The 20,972-nt window shown below is 42.3% G+C and overlaps 1 protein-coding gene across 2 annotated transcripts in view; it reads left to right on the top strand.

The window, feature by feature from the left end:
- Window positions 1-20,972, top strand: part of bmpr1ba (bone morphogenetic protein receptor, type IBa) — a 78,483-nt gene that overhangs the window by 41,597 nt on the left and 15,914 nt on the right. Inside the window, exon 2 of one of the 2 annotated variants that reach the window (XM_073467055.1) lies at window positions 9,761-10,218. The exons of the other annotated variant lie outside the window; for it this stretch is intronic. Within the exon in view, the coding sequence (XP_073323156.1) occupies window positions 10,107-10,218 (112 nt within the window). The 5' untranslated portion in view covers window positions 9,761-10,106. The remainder of the gene's footprint in view (window positions 1-9,760; window positions 10,219-20,972) is intronic. 2 annotated transcript variants of the gene reach the window in all.

Genomic DNA, 20,972 nt, shown 5'->3' on the forward strand with positions numbered 1-20,972 from the left:
GAGTTGGTGTCACGGGCGATGATGTGTGAATAAGTTAGTGTGTCTGTGTGCGAGTTTGTTTGTCGAGGTTGGTGTACGTGTCTTTGTATCCGTGTGGGTCCATGTGTGCATGCAGGTGTGGGGGGTTACCGGCGGTTTTGTAGGTCAGCCTCCTGCCCCTGGTGTCACCTTGCTCTGTTTGACCCTAACGGGGGCTCTTCTCTTCTCTTCTCTTCTCTTCTCTTCTCTTCTCTTCTCTTCTCTTCTCTTCTCTTCTCTTCTCTTGCTCCTTTGTCTTCCTCCTCTTATCACCGGTCATCTTCTATCCATCCACAGCTAATTTAATGATTTGATTCATTAAGTTATCGCTCTGATAATCGGTCTGCAGATGTTTTCAGATGATTTGCTGCTGCTTTTCACATGACTGTTTTTTTTTTCTTTCTTTTTTTTTTCATTCAGGACTCGGGTGTTTTGTTTTCGAAGCCGTAAAAATCTTCAAGCGATGATATTACTTAATCTCCAGAACACACAACGCTCTACACTATACTATAAATGAGCTTAAAGAGGCATTGTGTTTGGCAGATGGGAGTGTGTGTGAGACAGAAAAGGAGAGGGAGAGAGGGAGAAAGATACACTGAATAGAGACAGAAAGGTTTTTATTGGGCTACGCTATTCTTGGCTGCAGGAACAGTTGTCATTGGCCGTGAGAACATGTGTAGCTCTTTTATTAGCGTAAGCCCCTGCTATAGGTGGGAAAACAGAGTTGAATGGATAATTAGAATTAGCAGACCCTCATGCTTGTTCATCGGTGTCACATGCCGTCACATAAAGTGTTGAAAAAGATACGACAGATGTGAAATATTCTAACAACTTCAGTTATTCGCTGTCACAAATCTCCATTTGATGGCTAATTTTCTGCCGCTAGTCGACCAATTTTGAAAGGCTGTTGCACCAAACTGTCCCAGTGTCAGCTCAACAAAAACACCACTCTTGCAATTATTTCGCCTCATGACAGGCATGTGCCTCCTCCGCAGCCAATTGAACTCCTGTTGAACTTTTTGATGCCGTTCCTAAGCTTCCTCATTTACTGCTTCAATCCATAAAGTGTTCGATCCATGAACCAGCAATTCTCAACGTGGATTTTTTTAAACTGACAGTAGGAAATGGTACAACATGCTTGTGCTGCCTACACTGTATTATTTAGACTTTTAATGACGCCATGTTAAAATCTTCAAAGACATTAAGGATGCAACTTTTTCTCCACCAATACCAGTTATGATATTCCGGGTAATTGCTCCTACATCTCTTCATAAATCACCTTAACTATGCATGGCTGTTTTTAATTTTATTTTTACAGACCACAAACAACCCTCTAAATAAAGTAGCTCTCTCATAGTATTTTTTTTTTACTCTAATTATTGAAATCACATTGTTAGTAAGATGTGATGTAAGCTTTCATTTTGTGGGCTGTTTTCCTCCGTCACACTTTGTTAAATATGTAGAAACAGTGAAACGAGTGGAACAAGTATAAAGCTTCAATTGATTAAACTCATTAACAGAACATGAAGAAATAAGTGTTTTGATGTTGTGTCCCAAGACGTCTCGTTAAAGACGTGTTGTTGTGTTGTGGAGACATCAACCGACGTTAGCATGCTAACCTGAAAACCTCTTTCTCCCAGCGGTCCAAAGCTCAAGTGCTAACAGTATAAACACCAACACTCCCCCAGTAGTCCAGCTAGGTGCACAGCTAACTGAGCTAACAAGCTAACAGTCATCGATGTTGAAAACACGTTGGGGCTGCTCAGGCTTGTAAGAGCTGACCAATCAGAGCAGACTGGGCTTTTTGTAAAGGGGCCTTAAAGGGACAGGCACTAAAACGAAGCATTCAGACGGAGGATAAATAGAAGTGCTGCAGCAATGGAGAGTAAAAATAATGTGTTTTTTGAAGGTTAAAGCATGTTAACATGTTCTGGTAGAGTGTAATATGAGAGCTTGATAAAACACAGAGAAATCACTGTTCATGAATTATGTGAAGAATCCAAACAGCAGCGTTCAACCAGATAAACACCGTTCCTGAAAGTTACAGCAGACTCCAGTCAGAGCTGTCTTAGATATTTTGTGTGACAGATGGAAACACAGGCGGGGGGCCAATCATTGTGGGGGGACAAAAATGTTGGTGGGTGGCTGCAGATCGTGATCCTTCAGCTATTTGGTAAGCTATGGCAGATTTATGAATCAGAAAAGTAGGCAGCAAAGATCCCACAGAGCAGGTGGGACATCTCTGCGCTCTCTTTCAGCTCCCACTCAGGAAGTAGCTGCCACACGACTCCTCTGTCTTCTGCGCACTATTCTGTTACCTTTCCAGGACATTTTTAACATTCCACCCTTCGCGCCGGTCACTTCCTCCTTTCACAGCTCTAACCCTGGGATTTCACATGGGGGCCAAATTAATTTAGGTCCTTTGAAGACTTGTGTAGACATTTTCTGTTTTCAAAAATTACAAAATGTCCCAACATTCAGCCACAAATCTCTTGAAGTGACTGAGTTTGTTGTGATACCGACTACCTCGTAATTTACTCATGACACTATAAGTACTCAAAGTAAATTTAGCCTTTAATTTGTGGTTTTATATTACCCCCTATGTGCCTTAGAGCAAAGTAACAGGATACCAGTCCCACTGATATCTTATACCAAACATTGTATTTGCCAGATTGCTTGAGGGAAAACTCAGTCATTCATGTTGGATTTACAGAAAAAGCAATTGAGAATTATTGAAGTATTTATGATATTGTGATTGCAGGGGTTGGATTTCTGTCATCCTCAGTTGTGTTGTGCCTCGCCCCGACCGCACCTATCCCTGTCATCCCTGTCAATGATTTTATGGTGGTTGTAAAATGATACAGTGAGTGGTTTTCACAATGACAATATAACAAGCCGTAAAAGCCATTCCCAGTCTGTCATTAGGGCTTCATAACGTTTAAATGGCTCGACACCTACCTCTGTGCGAGTGTGAGCGTGTGTGTCTGTGTGTGATAATATTCTCAATCATTTTAATTGATGGCTCATGTTTCATTGGTTTTTTTTCAAGTCTTCTCTTTAATGCATCCCAAAGAGAAGTTTATGTTTAGGTTATTAGATCTGAAGAGGCCTTTGAAAGCCATATACAAAGGTGTGCGGGAGAGAGAGAGTACAATGAGTTTTATTCATTATTTGAACAGTAACACATTTTTATTTGTGCTGGATACATTTTAGACAATTTGACATGGATGCAGAAACCAGGGGTGCTGAGGGAGCTGCAGCACCTCCTAAAATGAGGCATCATAAAAACCATCAGGACCACCCAGAAAAAAGTGTGACTTTATTGTAAATAGAATATGAAACACTTCCCTGCTCTACATGCAAACAAACATGTACAACTCTAGAACAAACGGACACAATGGTTTTGCACAAAGTAATAAAGAACTTAATGTTTAACATGCTGAATTTACAAGAAGGTCCAAATAATTAAGGATTTGTCAGAGACTGATTTTCATAAAGTTTCTAAAGTTTCTTTAAGCTCAACAACTTATAAAATTGAGCGATTTTATAAGGGAGTCTGGGAAACTTCTCTCCCCCGCATCTCCTTGCTGTTGTTGACTGTGGCTGCTGTACCTGCTTTGTGCTATAGTATGTTGGTGTTTCAGTTTGCTTTCTGCTGTAGCGCAAAAACATTTTCAAATTGTTGTTAATAACTATGAGATATAAATAATCCTGTCCTTTGAAATTAATACAAAATACATGAATGTCGTGCACCATTTACAATGATGTCATTATAAAGACTGACCCCTCAGCAACCCCAACTGTGACTGACTTCCCGTTTTCCTGCAATTTGTTTTTTCACTTTATGATGCAGAAACAAACTTACTGTACTGAAACAATGATGCGGCAAAAAATGACATCAGCTCCTTCAGTTTTGATGGCGGTGCAGCAGAACCAGTAAAGGTTCAGTCCAGGCTGTTTAAGGACTCAGAAACTAGGGAGAAAGAGAAGAGATATTTCAGATATAATTGTTTTATCCATTTCAGTCTTAGAACTGCTGTTTCCTTCTTCCTCACCGTGTTTTACAATTCATCGCCTCTCACCTGTTGTCTTTCATCCTGACCTGTCTGCAGTGGTGAGGAGGGATTTGCTCTGAGAGGTGAAAGGTCAATCGAGAACAAATCAGTGTCGCGGTCAGAGGTGACCCTGAGAGGCTTCTTCTCTGTCGTCGCCGCTTCATCATCACGCCTCTTTTCACACTTGTTTTCCTCATCTCTCTCATCAATTTCCTGGGTTGTTGTTGTTCGGATGAGTCATTGTGGGTGCGTTTGTGACAGCTGTGGCTGAAAGTGTCAGTGGGCCCCGGTCACAGGACTCTATGCTGATGTTGTTGTTTGCAACTTCGATTTAACCGTGTTAATATGCAGGCGTTTATTCCATCCTACATCATCACGCGCTTTTTCTTCTCCACTCCACCCTGTAGCCACACATTCCACCAGTTTTTCATGCACTCCCTGCTCTCCTCCATCAATAAATCTTTTACACCTACTCCTTCAAGCTCCCCTTCAAACAATTTTCCACCATTTGCATTTTTTTTGCAGCACGAAACTGATATTTTTAGTCTATTTGATCATGTGTGTGGCTCATCTGTGGTCCAAAAAAAAAACAATACCTCCTTAACTTCTCTATATGTCTGCCTGAGGCAGAGGAGTTGAGAGTACAAATGGACTTCAATAGGAAGAGGAACTATACTCTCACACATTTACGACCCCACACTGCCATACATGAGCTCTCTCCTCTCTTTGTGTCTCTCTCTCCACAGACCAGTCAGGCAGAAAGGATTGCTATGTAAATGCACCAGTGAATAGGAGTGAATGGACAGGCTTAAAGCAGATTATGTTAAACTGCTTGTTAGTTTAAAGACATGCTGAAGTGAATGGATGGGGATTAGCAGATGTGCCGCTGTGCCACAGAGGTGTTTCTCTAAAATGTACTTAATCCCCTGTCTGTTAGCCGGTTCACACATCAAATAAAGGGATAAATGCTTCTAAAAGTGAACCGGGAAAAGGTAAGGTGGTCTTTAAATCCCCTGGCACAGATGGAAATCCCAAAGCGGGGATGATAAATTTGAATAAATAAGCCACAATTAGTCCATTTATATGTTTTTAAGACTGTTGAGTCCAGTTAATCTCAAAGAGCTCCGGTTTTGTTTCCGAAAAAACAATCGGTGTGGAAGTTAGTGTTTTATTTGTTACATGTTGTTTTGCTGAACTTTTGGAGGAACAACGGTTTTATTTGAAAGTCCTCAGTTTGCCATATTATATCGAATCATCACTGTCCTGTGAAAACTATAGATCTCCAAACTTCCTTTTTCTTAATACCTGGTGCCTACATTACCCATAATGCAATGACATAATAACCCCTGACATTTTGTACACATATTTGAATGTGCTATGCTAGTAGCGGCTGATATAGCCTCATGTGGCCTTCAAAGGTTAGGTAAAATCTTTCTAACTTAGGATTTAGGCATGGACATTTGATGCACTTGCCGAGGGCCATATTGCCACAAGGGGGCCCAGACAGATGAGAAAAGAACTGTCCACTTTAAATAATGTTTAACATACATTTTACAATATTTTAGAAATATAAAAACCTCCATTATAAAACTTTAATTTAATGTTAATATGTTTATTTATTCTTAAAAGTAGAGTCTGCCTAGAGTAATGTGTGACAACAACAACAACAAAGACAAAAAGTCCTTATACAACTTTTTTCCCCCACATATTCAGGAGAACTCCTCAACACCTGTAAACAAACTCTCATATGTAAAATCACTTTTGAGAACTGCCCTCTTTTCAGCTTAATGAAAATGCATTTTCAGATGCAAAACATTTTCTCAAAATAAAATGTACACTTCAGTTTATTTGCAAAATTCAAATTAGCCACATTTGAAGATACACGTTCCTCACTGGCCAAACACAATTTGCTGGATGTATCATTTGCATCCTAATTTTAGAAATCATAAAGTAAATGTGTTTTTCACATTTCTGCACCCCCGGCGACATTCAGCCTTCTGCAAGTAAACTCAGCTTCCTTTAAAACATTGCTGCCGAAAGCTGCTGACATGTGAGGTTGTTGTGTTTATGACAGCCAGTCAAAACTGATGAGAGAGTGAATGCTGAACAGGCAGCATATTGACCGCCAGCACTGGCTGAGACACATCATCTGAATTTGTAACAGGAGCTTGGATACCATTAGCATATGAAAGACGGGGAGCCGTCAGAAACTGGAATTACCACCTCGCGGATGTTTGCCTCACTTTACATTCATGACTGTCCAGACACATATAATATATGCAGTGACGACTTTGAAGGAAGTTAATAAAAGGTATTAAGTGTATTTTTTGAAAGTTTTGTCACTGTTTTTACAGAGAAGTACGCAGGACTGATATAAAAGCTAGGTCACGTGGTGCAACCCCAACCACCTGAAGCTTATTACTGCCAAAACCACTGAGCTTGTGGTTTTGATTGTATACCCTGATGCTGGTCTGTTCTGTGCATACGTCATCTATTGCACATCTGTCCGTCCTGGGAGAGGGATCCCTCCTCTGTTGCTCTGCCTGAGGTTTCCTTCATTTGGCCCAATAATAGAAGTTTTTCCTTTGATTTGAGGGGATGTCGTTTGATGTACGGACTGTGAAGCTCCGAGAGGCAAATTTTTGATAATACCATTGATTTGACTCGACGTTGTTAAGCTTTGTTACTCTTGTAATGAGTTATGGTGTGAATAACGGGCAGAAAAGTGTTTTTGCAGAACGTCATGGTGTCACAGTGAAGTTGACCTTTGACTTCTTGGATATAAAATGTCATCACGTCATCATTTCATCCTATTTGTTTGAAATTTTGTCATAATTACGATATTAATTCTTGAGTTACGGCCAGCATAGTCCTTAGTGACACCATAATGACCTTTGACTCTCAAATTCGAATCAGTCCGAGCATTTTTATATCCCGAGCCTCCTCCCTGAGCCCGGCTGTCACTCACTCTGTCCTCCTCTTCCTATACACCTTTTTCCCCTTTCCTCCCTGAACCCCTCCACTCTTTCTCAGAAGGTCACCGTCCTCCATTTATCATCTCATTTCTTCAGAAATCTTTCCTTCCTTCCTTCCTCAGACATCCATCCTTCTTCCCTGATCTTTCCTTTTGTTTTTCCTGTCAGCGGCCTTTTTCTCAAACTCTTCTCTCTCTTTCAGTTTTACTGCTCATCCTTCGCTTGTGACAGCCCCACCCATTTATCATAGGCCCAGCATGAGGGTGACACAATGGATGAATAGTGTGTGTGTGTGTGCGTGTGTGTGTGTGTGTGTGTGTCTACAATACCTTAAAGTAACTGTTTCGATCTCAATATGATATCCTCTCTTCCAGCAAATCACTACAGACATTTATTACTCACACACACACTAACACACACACACACGCACACAGCTAGTGGGGACTGGGGGCAAATGCTGTCACAGTTTTTAAAAGGCTTCCCGTGGTTAGACATGCTTGAAATGACATTCTGGTTCACTGGAGGAGGGGAGGAGGGAAAAGGAGCGGAGACAAGACAGACAGAAGTGGAGGGAGGGGTTTTCAGAAGGGGGCAGGAATGATAGGGGAGACAGCTGCGTGATCCTGCAACTTCACAACTTTCTGTCATTTCATTTATTTCCCATCGTTCAAAGAGACATACAGTATCACTACCAATATCACGAGCACATTAGCTAAAAAACTACCAGGGCATGTACGTTAATGTTTGTGTGGGAAAAGGCCATCAGAGAAGAGGGGATGAGGGGCAGACAGAAGAAGAAGAACGGGGCAGGACCAGGGCAGGACTGTTTATTTATGAAGTGATTCCTCCTCTCATCGAGGAGCGAGGGAGCCAGGCCACCCTATTGTTTGTCACTAATGAACAACATGAACGAGTGTGAGAAAGAAAAGAAGTGCAAAGAACAGAGGCGGCTACAAACGAGACGGATTAACGCGCAAACAAAAACTGTTTGCTCCATCTGTTTAACCTCAGAACTTAGAAATCAGCATTTTGTGTTGGAGGGTGAAAATAGCTGCTCATTTGGTGCCGTTTCAAGTCTGTAATGCTTTTGTGCTGTAAAGCAGACTGTTCTCAGCACACACACACACACACACACACACACACAGACAGAGTTTTGTCTACAGTAAATGCCTCACAGGCAACAGGATAGCTCTGAAAAGGAAATGGTCTATTAGAGTGTCTAAACCCATTTATTTATTAGAATAAAAGCTCCAGGCAAGGATGATGTAATCTCTCCCAGCTCCTTTTAAGTGTCTTTACCTTTTACCTGATTTGTTGATAGCACACCAGTGTGTGTGTGTGTGTGTGTGTGTGTGGAGATGTTGCGTCAGGTTTTCTGGAGTCCAGGTGTCTTATTTTGAAATTAATCTTTTAAAAATGAGTAAATACCATCATCTGCTGTCTTAAATCAAATCTTGGTTGCAGGTAATAACAGGGTCATAAAACATGATTTTGATTGTTAATCCCAATGCAGACGTGGAGGATGTTGAATACACTGTAATGAACAGCTGACATCTACTATGTTTTAGCACACTTGAAGTAGGCCTTGCTTGTAATTACTTTTACTACTTAGGGTTGCTGGTGAGGGCACGCACAAGCTAGACACTGGTGGCTTCGAGCAAAGAGGCCTACCTGTCAAATATCAACAGTTAGGATGTGCATATACTGTACACATGCACACATTGTGCACAGTTAGGAGCCACTATCATAATGAAAATAAAGATGACTGATGTTTATCAAAGTGAGAAAAATTCTGGGATCTGTCCCTTTATCTGGATACTCACCTAAAGTTAATGGGATCCATTCAGGGCTGGGACCCATCCCCCATTCAAGTTTTGTGACTATCCGTTCAATAATTTTTGAGCAATCCTGCCTACAAACCAACCAACAAACAGGACATGGGTGAAAACATGAACTCACTGGTGGAGGTAATTATTGGCAAATGAACTGTGTTTACCAGCAAACGGGTATACAAAGTATTTTCCGAGCCCAGGTAGTAATATCATTTGTACAACCTGTTTGACGGTGTTGAACCTCACCCCATCCTCGCTTCATACCCAATCATGATCCTATCACCTACCTGTGGAAGGTTCCAAACAGGTGTTGTCCCCGTCCCAGTTTGTTTGAGACGTGCTGCTGGCATCAAATTCAGAATAAACATGTTCACAAATCAGTTAAGCTGACAAGTTAAAACATGAAATATTCTGTCTTCATGCTGTTTTCAAGTGAGAATTTGCAAAGTGTCACATTCTGCTTTTATTTGTTTTCCACACATTATTTGAAATCGAGGTCGCAGCTTCAATCAAACATTAATTCCACTTCCACCTTGTTCAGAGAATCCCTGCAGAAAACGAGAAGTGGAAACGGTTATCTGTAAGCTGAATCCCTCAGATCCCGCTGCTTGTTTTCAATATCCTGCTCACCCTCCTCCTACTTTTTTTACTAAACCCCATCTTGCTCCTGTCTGCTCCCTGCCCCCGTTTTCTTTCCACCCGTGTCCTCCCTCCCAGTGTGTGTGCGAGCGGGTCAGCCCTCCCTACTAGGCAAGTGAAGTAAACTCCCCCTTTTTTGCCCCCCTCTCTCTCTCTCTCCCTCTCTCTCTCTCTCTCTCTCTCTCTCTCTCCCTCTCTCTCTCTCTCTCTCTCTCTCTCTCTCTCTCTCTCTCTCTCTCAGCTGGGCTGCTACTGTCAGACCTGGTTGGAGGACAATCAACTGCAACTGCTGCTGCCGCTGCTGGTGTGTTTTGTGTGGTGTGGACTTTCTCACGTTGCGGTGGACACACACACACACACACACACACACACACACACACAGGACGCTTGCATGCCCGGTACTACCCCTCCCCTCGTCTCTCTCTCTCTCTCTCTCTCTCTCTCTCTCTCTCTCTCACTCTGCTGCACACACACACACACACACACACACACACTCAGAGGGAGAAGGCGGTGTGTGAGTGGCGGACCCTGTCGTGTGGAGTGTACTGAAGAGGGGAGCAGAGAGGAGCGGAGCGGCAGACTCTACCATGCCAGTGCAGGGAGGAAGGCTGAAGCGCTGTGTGTCTCTCTGTCTCTGTCTCTGGAGCCGGAGTCCTCTGCTGTTGCTTGGACTGTTCTCTCTTCACGCACAAGCACACGGTGAGTTACTGCAAACTTTTCTCTGTGCTGTTTTTTTTTTTTTACTAAACCATTGCTGTGAAGCTGCTCTGATGCAACTGTTTTAAACTTTTTCTTGGGTGAAGTGTTTTTCTCCTTTCTGCAAACAGTTATGGTGTTTTTGTTCTCTCTACTCTACCACAGTGTTTCAGAAGTTCAGGTTAAATCTGTGCTGTGCAGCGTCTGTAGTCTGTAAGCGACTCGTGATGACAGTCAGTTTTTAGAAAATCTGTGTTGCAACTGATGCAGACATGATCCCTAAACAGGAGATATGCATGTGGTTTGTTTTTACATCAGGGGGAATCATTCACGTTTAATGTTAATCACAGCAGTGTGTGGAGGATTGAATCAAGGCCAGCAGCTCAGAAACGTCCCAGCAGAGACGGTGTTATCATTTTATTTTCAGATTTTCAGATTATAGGACTTTGGTGGGTGCAGCTCTCTGTTTTTTTTTTGTTATTTCAAAACAGGCCAAATAGATAATTATTCTCAGATTTTTATATCATACCAGTTTGATAACTCAACAACAACCTCTTGAAGATCTTCTACTGACCGTACGAAAGTTATTGATTATGTGATCACTTGGCGAGTTCAGCTCCTTGTAGTTCTCTGACGTCCAGTTCCACATCTTCAGTCACTGTGTGTTCGCTGTTTCCTTCAGACAGACAGAGAGATATATTGTCATAGACCGACATTGTTACCGTTAGCCGCATCGGCCGCTTTGTCTGTGACCATGTTTGGTATGTGGAGTGTGATTGGTGAGGTGTTGGACAGAGAACATGTCAGATTTAATAGTCTGTTATGTTTAGGGCTGTGATGTGTGTCATTAACGTTTGAGTCTCTGTTCTGCTGGTTAACAATGGCGCAGACAGAAGTTTCCTGGATCAGCTTCACGATCACAGATTCAAATATGTGGTTATTGAAGGAAATGCTGTTAAATTGAACACAGAATCCAGGCTGAGAGGGTGTTTGTGAGTTATAGTGTCCGTGCGTGTTTTTCTTCTCTGTTTTTATTGTTGATCTATTTAAAGTCATTGGAGATTCTTTCAGCTGGGAGTCCTGAAGTTAAGCCAGCAAAGGCTCATACCTCATACTCAGTGTGCTATGTGCTGAGGTCGTCCTGCGACCTCTGGCTGCATGTCATCCCCTCTTTCTCGTCCATCTTTCCTGTCATTGTCACCGGTTGAGTCGGCTTTCCTCTGGAGTCCATGCTGTGTTCGCCTCTTCTTTTGATTTACTGTCTGTTCTCGTGTTTTTAGAGCCCAGCCTTGGGAAGAATAACAGTCTTTTTTTGAATGCTATGGACATTTAAGCATTTGAACTACACTCACACAGTTTCTCATGAGTGTTTTGGACTAACACTGAGTGCTCTGTGTAAGAAGCTGCAGAACAGCTGCCAAAGAAGAAGACATATGTGAAATCTGACATGAAGTTGGACCTCTCCCAAGTTTGTGTTATACTCCAGAAAGTCGTTCACACTTTTTTTTTCCCTCAACATCCAGTTCATATCATATATTTCCCCTCACTTATCTTAATGCTTTAAATTTCTCTTAAAATGTCTGTTGCTTCAGCTGCTGCAAGCGGGACGTAGTTGAAATCTCCATGAGTACAGTGTTTGGGTTTTTGGTGTCAGGTGTTGCGAGTTCTCTGCTTCTGATATCTGTTAGATCTGAGCTGAATACTCACTGAAAATATTTATTTATTAAGACTCATCAGCTCTTGTTCAAGTTAATAAATAAAAATGGTTGATTACTTTTAAACCATAATAATGTTGCTATGCTTCCCCAAAATTCCCAGACTGTAAACTCAAAAGATGAGTATAAAGTACGTCATTTTCTTTTGGTTTCTATGTCAGCTGACCATGACGGCCTCCGCGAAAAAGCCTAAATCATTAATTTGAAAAACAGCCAGCTTGGGTGCATCATTTGATTTCTCACCCTGAATGACATTTGGCCGTCAAAGCTGAAATCAGCGTGTTCTCAAACAGTTTCCAAACAGTTCAAACTGTATTCAAATAATTATTTTTGCCCAAGGCCTGTTAGCGATATCCTCATTCATTGGCTGACACATAGATGATTGATTGGACCAGCAACAGGCTCATTCATTGGCTGACACACAGATGAGTGATTGTCCTGGCGATAGATTCAGCTGTGACTCGACGGGGGAAATATTTGTTTTCTAAAAAAACAGTATGAAGAAAAGATGGAGCAGGTAGAGCGAGAGGATTTTATCTGTGCCTCACTTTCTCTGTCGGCTGTGTTCTCCCTCTGAACCGGCGCATGGATGTTTGGCAGGGTCAATGGAAGTCTAGACGTGGTCATCTAGTGTTTCCTGGTCCTATAGCCACAGGTGAACTGGAATCATTTCAGGTTTTAGACAGGCAGTAGACAGCTTCGGTTATGTGTCTACGTGAAGGTCACAGATTTCCCTCCAGCGTGTCTAGGGCATTGTCTCTGCAGCAAACAACATAAAAGGAGGACGTGTTCGTTATTCTTCAAGGAGAAATGAGAGCATAGTGAATGCGCACACTTTATAAATCACACACACACACATACACACAGACAGATCTTCTGTGACCTTCCACCTACGCCAGGCTGCAGCCTTCAATGTGAGTTCTGGGAAGCGAGGAGTGAGCGTGATAGCTTACATTTCATTGTCCTTGGTGGAAATAAGCACCACTGTATCAGTTTTCACAGTCAAAGCTCTGCCAGTTGCTTTGCTTTTGTCACTGCCCGCTAATGACTCTGTTGCTCTCTGCAGAATTTCAGGGGGTTTTTTTGTTTGTTTTTAACAGAATGAAACACCTACCCAGCTTTGAGCCAAAATAAATCGCTTCACACATTTTTACGCCTCGTGTTGTGAAAGTACTGAGAAAGCGTCGTACCACTCTCGAACTCTCGTTTCACAGTCATCTGTTTTTAGTTTTCTTAATGTTGTTGGCAAAAATCGGTGTGCTTTAACCTCTCCTGTGTGCGTGTGTGACTGAACACCTGCTTGTTGATTTCAGGTTCCTCTGAGTTGATGTTTTCTTCACACAAGGACAGATTTACATAAAACTGGCGTAAAAGACACCAAATGTAGACTCTCAGTGTTTAGAGCTGTGCTGCCTGATCTTAGTTTTTTAAAAGCCGCACAGATACCAGACAAATGCAGACAGCAGGCTCTTATTATCGGCACTTTTGTCACCCAAAATCTCTTCACCTCATGAGCATTCAGTAAGCTCTTTCACGGTTACTCAGCTCTCAGGAAACCATTGACAAAACTGTCATTCATGTGAAAAGCTGGCTGTAATATTTCTTAATAAAAAGTCATCTTGAGAAAAAGTAAAGCAGAAGGCGTGAGAGCTGACTCACAGTACCAAGCTGCTGGTAGCGCTTTCTGCTCCTCAGCCTCAGAGCTTCCTGACAGGATGTGTTGAGTTCCCTCGCTGGAAACTGATACCTCATTAGAACTACTGATCCGCTGGCTGTAAAGCTAAAACACAGAGGTAAGGTGTTGCTGCAGGGTGTTAAATACAAATCGGTGGTGTCCTGAGGTAAACTCGCATCTCAGATATAGCCTTTCTTTATTTTCTCTGTGCAAGACCTTTTAATCAACACAGCCGGGGGCCACAAACTAAGATGTGCCCTGTGGGAGTGTCTGAACCGGTGAGGGTTAACAAGGTGGGCTAATGCGGCGGCAGGAGTCGAGGATATGGGGGTTCAGGGACAAAAGACGACATAAATACGAGTCCCCGATATGCCATGCTCGACACAGCTCTTATATTGTGTGTTTGAAAGGGGAAAAAAAAGTGATCTTGAAATGACCTCTGAAAGGTGGAAGGTGAGGGGAAGTGAGGAGAGTTTGGGACTGAGGGGTATTACTTCCTGTAATGGATACAGATCCAGTAACTTCTATCCCAGTCAGATTACCGGTCTGGCCCTGACTTCTTAAGACACAGCTGGAGCAGGGGAAGTTGTGTGTGTGTGTGTGTGTGTGTGTGTGTGTGTGTGTGTGTGTGTGTGTGTGTGAGAGAGAGAGAGGGAGAGTTTTTTAATACAAAGATAAGCTGCGATTTTGTAGCTAAGGTCATTTCGGGGGGATTGATTTAGTACGAAGAGTTGACATGTAAATGAAACATTTTAGCAACACAGATTCCAAAAAAGATCAATTCTTCAGTTTTTATTATGTGTCTTGGGTACGGTGGACTGAGTTTGAACCCTCAAGGTTTTTTTTTCAGTCAGTAGAAAAGTAGAACGAGTAAGGAGAAAATATTGCTGACCTTTACTTGATAAACTGCAGCAGAATGAAAGCTACATACTTTCCCTCTTACCTGTAGTGCTATTCATCCATCTGGATTGTTTTGGTGTGAGTTGCCGAGTTTCTGGAGATATCGTCCGTAAAGATGTCTGCCCCCTCACAAGTGTAATGGAACTAGTAACACTCTGCTTGTGGTGCTCAAAGCACCAAAAACAATACAACCACATCATGCATCTCTGCATTCATGGCATAGTCCTTGGCGAACCACTATTTTTGGCTTTCTAAGTTAGCTTAGTTAGCTAGCCTACATAATTGAATGATAATTCAGAAGAAAGAAAATAGTCCCTATATCGAACTGCTCACAATAAGATCTGTGGATTATCGTAAGTCACCGGGTTATGATTTTCTGGAAAGAGACATTGCTGTTGAACGATAGCCATTTGGTTCCATTATATTCGAGAGAGGTCAGATATCTCTACTCCAAAACTCTGCAACTCACTGCAAAACACTCTAGACAGATAAATTGCGCTGCTTTTTATTTTTATTTTTGGTGTAACTGTTCCTTTAATTGCCCTGAAGATATGCTGCTAGCTACACCGTAGTTTTATTGCGCTAGTTGTACAGTGGCTGTTTAAAAACAGTAGCCATACTTACATTTTGCTCTTTACAAGTTAAGTTGTTGTGGTGATTGTAAGTACACTCCTGCTCCTCTGATTGTGTGAGCTGAGAGCTCTGGACACAGTACAGTGCAACACAATACAGTGATGGACAGATAACAGGTGAAGCGGACCAGAGCAGAGTAAAGCTGGCTGTCACAGCCACAGTGCACTGCGTCTACAAGGGCTTAGGGTTTTCCATGCACTCCCACCCCCCCACCTCCACATTATATCCACGCCTCCACCCGCCCTCAGCCCCTGGAACATTTTTTTTTTTGTTTTTGGATGGGGAAGGGTGATTGGAGCGAGCAGAGAGGAGAGAGTAACTTCGCTTTGTTTTTGGCGTTTGGCTCAGCGTTGAGAGTTGAGACAGGTGGAGATATTCAATATAGACGGAAGAGATGGGATTGTTGAAGAAGAGGAGAGGTGTTCTTCAATCAATCTTTAAATGCTGAATCTTGCTGTGACCTTATGTGAAATCTGAGCCACTTTAAATCATCCTAAGGCCGAGATCTCCACTATTTTCAGGCCAAGATTGCTCTTAAAGGCTTATGAAAAGATGCTGTAAGGTTTTCTGTGACCTTAAATGAATAAACGTATGGCCTTTCCCATCATTTTGGGCATTTGTTAATCACAGGAAAGTAAAGCGAAGAAAGAGAGGTGAATGAATCAGCGACTCTAAACGTGGCAGTGAAAAATGAATACATTCTAGGGTCATTTGTGGATGTCAGTGTGGCCACTTTGACACCAAATGGCTCTGCAATACAGACAATCATCATACGCTGTGATAGGTACCTAATGGCTGTCCTGATGGGAGTAGGATGATGTGTGTGTGTGTGTGTGTTTGTGTGTGTGTGAACGGGCCTAGCTGACAGCATGTTTGTCCAGTGAGATAGTACAGAGGAGGCCTGGAGCCACTGATGGGTGATATGTGACTGAGTTAATGGGAAGCTAATCACACGGAGGAGACAGTGGGACGCATACAACTGTAAACACATGTACACTTACACAAACACACACGCACACACACACACTCACACACTCACACACAAAGCATGGGCTCATACACTGATTCATGCAGTGTGTTCTTGTCATGGATGTTATGTAAATACACACTTAGGTCCACATTCCACACATTATCCACACATTAATGGGAAATACATTAATATCCTCCCATAGAGCACACATAACACACACACATACACACATAGAGTACATGCATACACACATACTACACACACATGCACACATACAGGCTGTAAATGGATGCAAAGTGACTGTTTAAGCCTGTGGAGATGACTGAGACGCCACAGACCACAATTCTGGGAAATAAACACATGGCAGCTGTAATGTTAACACCATCAGCTCTCCCTCTACTCACAAACACACGCAACATGCAGCTCTACGCACACACTAACACTCTCTCCGGTCTCACAGGCACACAGCGAGCCGCTCACCTACACACAGATTTGTTCTCATTCTCGGCACCGGACGTCTCAAATTCAGATTTTGTCCATTTATCTTTCAGCCCGAGCAATCATTGTCAGTGGCTGTTAGTTCTGCATGGCAATGATTGTGTGTGTGTGTATGTGAGAGTGTGTGTGTGTGTGTGATGTTTTACTAAGTGACAAAGAGTGTTTTGATTGCCCCTACCAAAGCCGAGATGTGTGCTGAAAGAGAAATGATAGTTTCTGGTACCTTGTTACACAATTCTTGTGTTAAAGTGTTTGTAGGTGTATGTGTGTGTAGGTGTATGTGTGTGTGTGTGTGTGTGTGTGTGTGTGTGTGTGTGTGTGTGTGTGTGTGTGTGTGTGTGTGTGTGTTTTCAGTGGGGCCAATTTGCATGTTGTGTGTCAGAAATGCGGAGTGACACTGCACCTCCGTGATATGAATCCAGTCTAGATGGTCTCGCAGAGGCTTAAAGCAACAATGACGCACACTTGTGTTTGGCAGTGTGGCTCCGCTCCTGTGATCCTCCAGAATAAATCTTGACACAGACTCGACTCGATACTCATGAAACACCTGGCAGAGCCTGGGATCGACGTCATTTACCACACATTCTCGATTTAAATAACTCTAAACGGAAGCACTGGACGAGGCTGTGGATGGAGGGAATCATTGGGAAGTAGGCAGTGGTGTTTAAGAAAAGATGCAGCGTGGAACAAAAAGAGTGACTACCACATCTCATAGTTAGCTACTGTCATAGTGAGATTGTAGTTGGATATAACCTCAGGCTGTATGGAGCATATGATGTTAAAATGACCATAGTGATGAAACTCTGAATTTATAGTTTTTTGGCGATAGAACCCCCTCTAAGAATCGTAGGTGGAGGTGGTTGAGAAGCATCTCAAGCCAAAAGTCGGCAAATGACACAGTAGTTACACAGTTCAGGAGTGAACAGGATGCGAAAAAGTGTTGGTAATGGTAACTAGCGATGGTAATATGCCAATGAAAATTTTCTCTAAAAGTTCAAAAGCAAGTTTGGTCTGGTCCAGGTGCTCTAGCTGTCTGTGTTTACCAAGGTCAAAAACAGTTACCATCAAGTTTTTACATTTCTGATAGGCCTGTGTCTTCATCTTGTCCTTCATCATCCTGGATTAGCTCGACCGGGTAACTGCGTATGATGTGTAATGTAAACAACTTAATCAAACTCTTGTCTTAAACTGGGCATTCGCTGTAATCAAGCCATTTGATTTCTAAATCCAAATTGAGTCCTGTAACTTTTTAGAGAATAAGAATTATTCCTCTTTTCCTCTTTACATTGAGCCTTCTGCACATCTCCCACTATTCGTGGAGTGCCGCCTTGTCCGTAACGGCTTTCCGCGTTGGCGTACTGTGTATTTAAAGTTTGTGTCACTTTGGAGTATTTATTTTAGGAAACCATGCACTTGATGCGTGTCTGAAGTGGGACAATTTTTTTTTCAGCCTGCCAGGAAGAACCGTAAGATAAGTATCAGTTTATTTGAGAAAGGAGGAAAAGTTTGTTTAAATCAGAGCCCTCAATTTAAAACAAAAGTCCAGTTTAAGGATGGTTATCTTGTGCAATATTGTACGTATGTTTTATAATCACCTTACGAAACTCACGAGAAACACACAGGTTTCACTAGTTTCTTTGTCTTATATCTTTCACATGACCACACAAAAAAGGTGACATCACATGACTATGAGTCAACCCCTCTGTGTCTCACAGCGAAGTACTGCATCTCCCAAAAATGCAAAGTATCTCCACCATGCCGTCATTGCCCGTTTCTCAAAACCACCTTTAGCTTGTGAGAGTGTGTTTTTAATTGCTCTGGTGTACACACACACTCACTGTGGGTGTCTGCGTGGAATTCTAAACTCGGCCTGCTACATTCGCCACGGCCAACTATCAACTTGGCGCGTGCGTGGCTATTGTTTATCAGTTTATAGGCATGATTTTTACATACCTCCATGATGGAACAATGAGTCACATGATGATATCACGGGAATAGCATATCCAATACGGTAAAAATAGCTGCCAAGTTTGAATGGACTGTGAGGGTGTGTGTATTGTAACCTAATGCTACTTATTACTCTATGTGATGGGTGTGCATCATCGTCCGAGTATGCTGTGTGTTCAGTCGCTCAATTAGTTTCAAGTGTTTTCGGGGAATATGCATTAGAAACCACACGTTGAAGGCTGCGGAGGCACGGTCCTATTTGTGGTTAGGGTCAAATTGTTTGGAGGTCCCGGCAGGACATGAAAAAAAACAGGCTTTCAGACGGTGGGAGCACAACTCTCCAAGAAAACCACCAATGGCAGTACGTGGTTAAAGTTCGTTTGATATCAGTAATTGCCACAGTCACTGTTGTATATGCAGAGGTTGAGTGTGTTTGTGTGTGGAAACTGTCAAAGCTTTATCCAGCACAGACGCCATGATAAAATGTCAGCAGTTAACATTTCTGCAAAACCATAGATACGTCCATACTGTATGTTCATGTCAAAGGCTGAGTAGCATACTGACACGTGTCCAACATGTATCATATCACGTTCACATTACACGTCAGGCTGCCAAACCGATGACCACGGTTGGAGTTTGCATCTTGGCATTTGTTTGTAGCTGCTTGATATTTTTGACGAGGACCACAACATTTCAACACGTGCAAGCATGACACCAGTGGATATATTTCAAAGAGGCCTGTGGGAAAATTTCCAGCCGTTGTTTAAAGAAACCTCTGAACATCTCCAGCTGTGTTTGTGGTGACCAAAACAGGCACTTTAAGCCAAACCGTGATGTTTTCCTAAACCTAACCAAGTGGTTTATGTGGCTAAACGTCACCAAAGCATTAGCACATCAATGCTACAAGAGAGAAATAGGAAATTGAACCTTAAGAAACGTATCTGTGGTTTAGTAGAAAAATACTTTGCTAACATTATTCTGACGATTGGGTTGCTTTATTATACCAGTTTTGGTTATGTTTTTCTGCCGTACTACTAAATGCAATGAACCCAGAAGGGAAATACTAAAACTTGTTTGATATCTGCTTTGTTGCAAAACTAAACAAGAGTGCTTCCTCTTGCATGTACCTGTTTCTAGGGGAGTTATCTTCTTCTTTTTCTCAATGCCTCTCTGCTTCCAAATATTTTTACAGACTATATTTCACATTTTTTTAAAAAGTGAATTTATGTGTTAACCACAAGTGTAGCATTTTGTGTAGCGATAGTGTGTTTTCAAAGACTCTATTAACATACTGACGTTGTGACAGCCGGGCACTGTACTGTACGTGCTGCTGTTAAGGCTGTTGCACGCGGTAAAGCATTCCTTTGTGACATGCACATCTGTCTGGTGGTGCAGAAGAGCAGCTGCTTTAAGGGATCTGCAGGAGATCACAATGCTTCTTGCAGCTCCATTTGTCTTCCACGGGAATTGTTTGAAAAGAGACGTGGGAGGAGATTTTCCATCTTCTTTGAATATATTCTGAAATCCATCAACTCTGTTTAACTTTAACGTTTGGTAGTCGTCTGAAGTAAATATTTGCATCAACCAGCTATATCTTATGGTTACATTTGAACAAAAGGCCTCACTGTAGTGATCTTTGAATTCAGTTTAAATGATTAATAGGAGGAGGTGACGTGGTTAAAATCTTCCACCACAGTATGTCACCGTATTTGAACAAACCAGTAAACTGTAGAGAATAATCTGTTGTTGCCATTGTGATGTTCTGCGGTCCAGCTCTGGTGTGTGAGGCTTTTGTATTTTTCTTAATGAGACAGGATGTGTACAAAGTCTTGAAAGTTTGGATAAAGTTATGTCTTCAAGGTTCCGTATATGCTTGGATACAAATATACTCAAGATGATCTCATGATGTGTCATTTATCATTGGCAAATCAATTTTTAGGTGGTCAAATCAGGACAATGTTTACGAGCCAGATTTGAACCAAGCGGCATCGGGATTGCTTACAGTACACAGCCGCAGCCCACTCATCCAGCCGGATGCCCAGCGTCTGAATTGATGCGAGCGGTTTTGTTGTGAGTAGGAGCCCACAGATGGCCATGAGAAGGAGCAAAGGAGCTTTTTGATAAAGAGACCAGCTGGTATCCTTTCTCTCTCCTTTTCTTTGCCTTGCTCTCTCGCACCTCCTTAAAGGACCGTTTCATCATTTCCTTGTATTCCAAAGAGAACGCTGAGGGCCTTCTGGAATGAACTCAGAGTTCCGGGATCCTTGTGTACCTGTCACTCATCCCCATGAAAAGGGGACACACACACACACACACACACACACATACACATCCCGCTGGTCGCAGCATAAAGCTGGCAGATGACAGCTGTATAACCAGAGACTGGCACTGGCTCATTACTGCATCATTCATCAGGGTG

The sequence above is a fragment of the Pagrus major genome, chromosome 5, assembly GCF_040436345.1.
Source record: "Pagrus major chromosome 5, Pma_NU_1.0".
Lineage (NCBI taxonomy): Eukaryota > Metazoa > Chordata > Actinopteri > Spariformes > Sparidae > Pagrus > Pagrus major.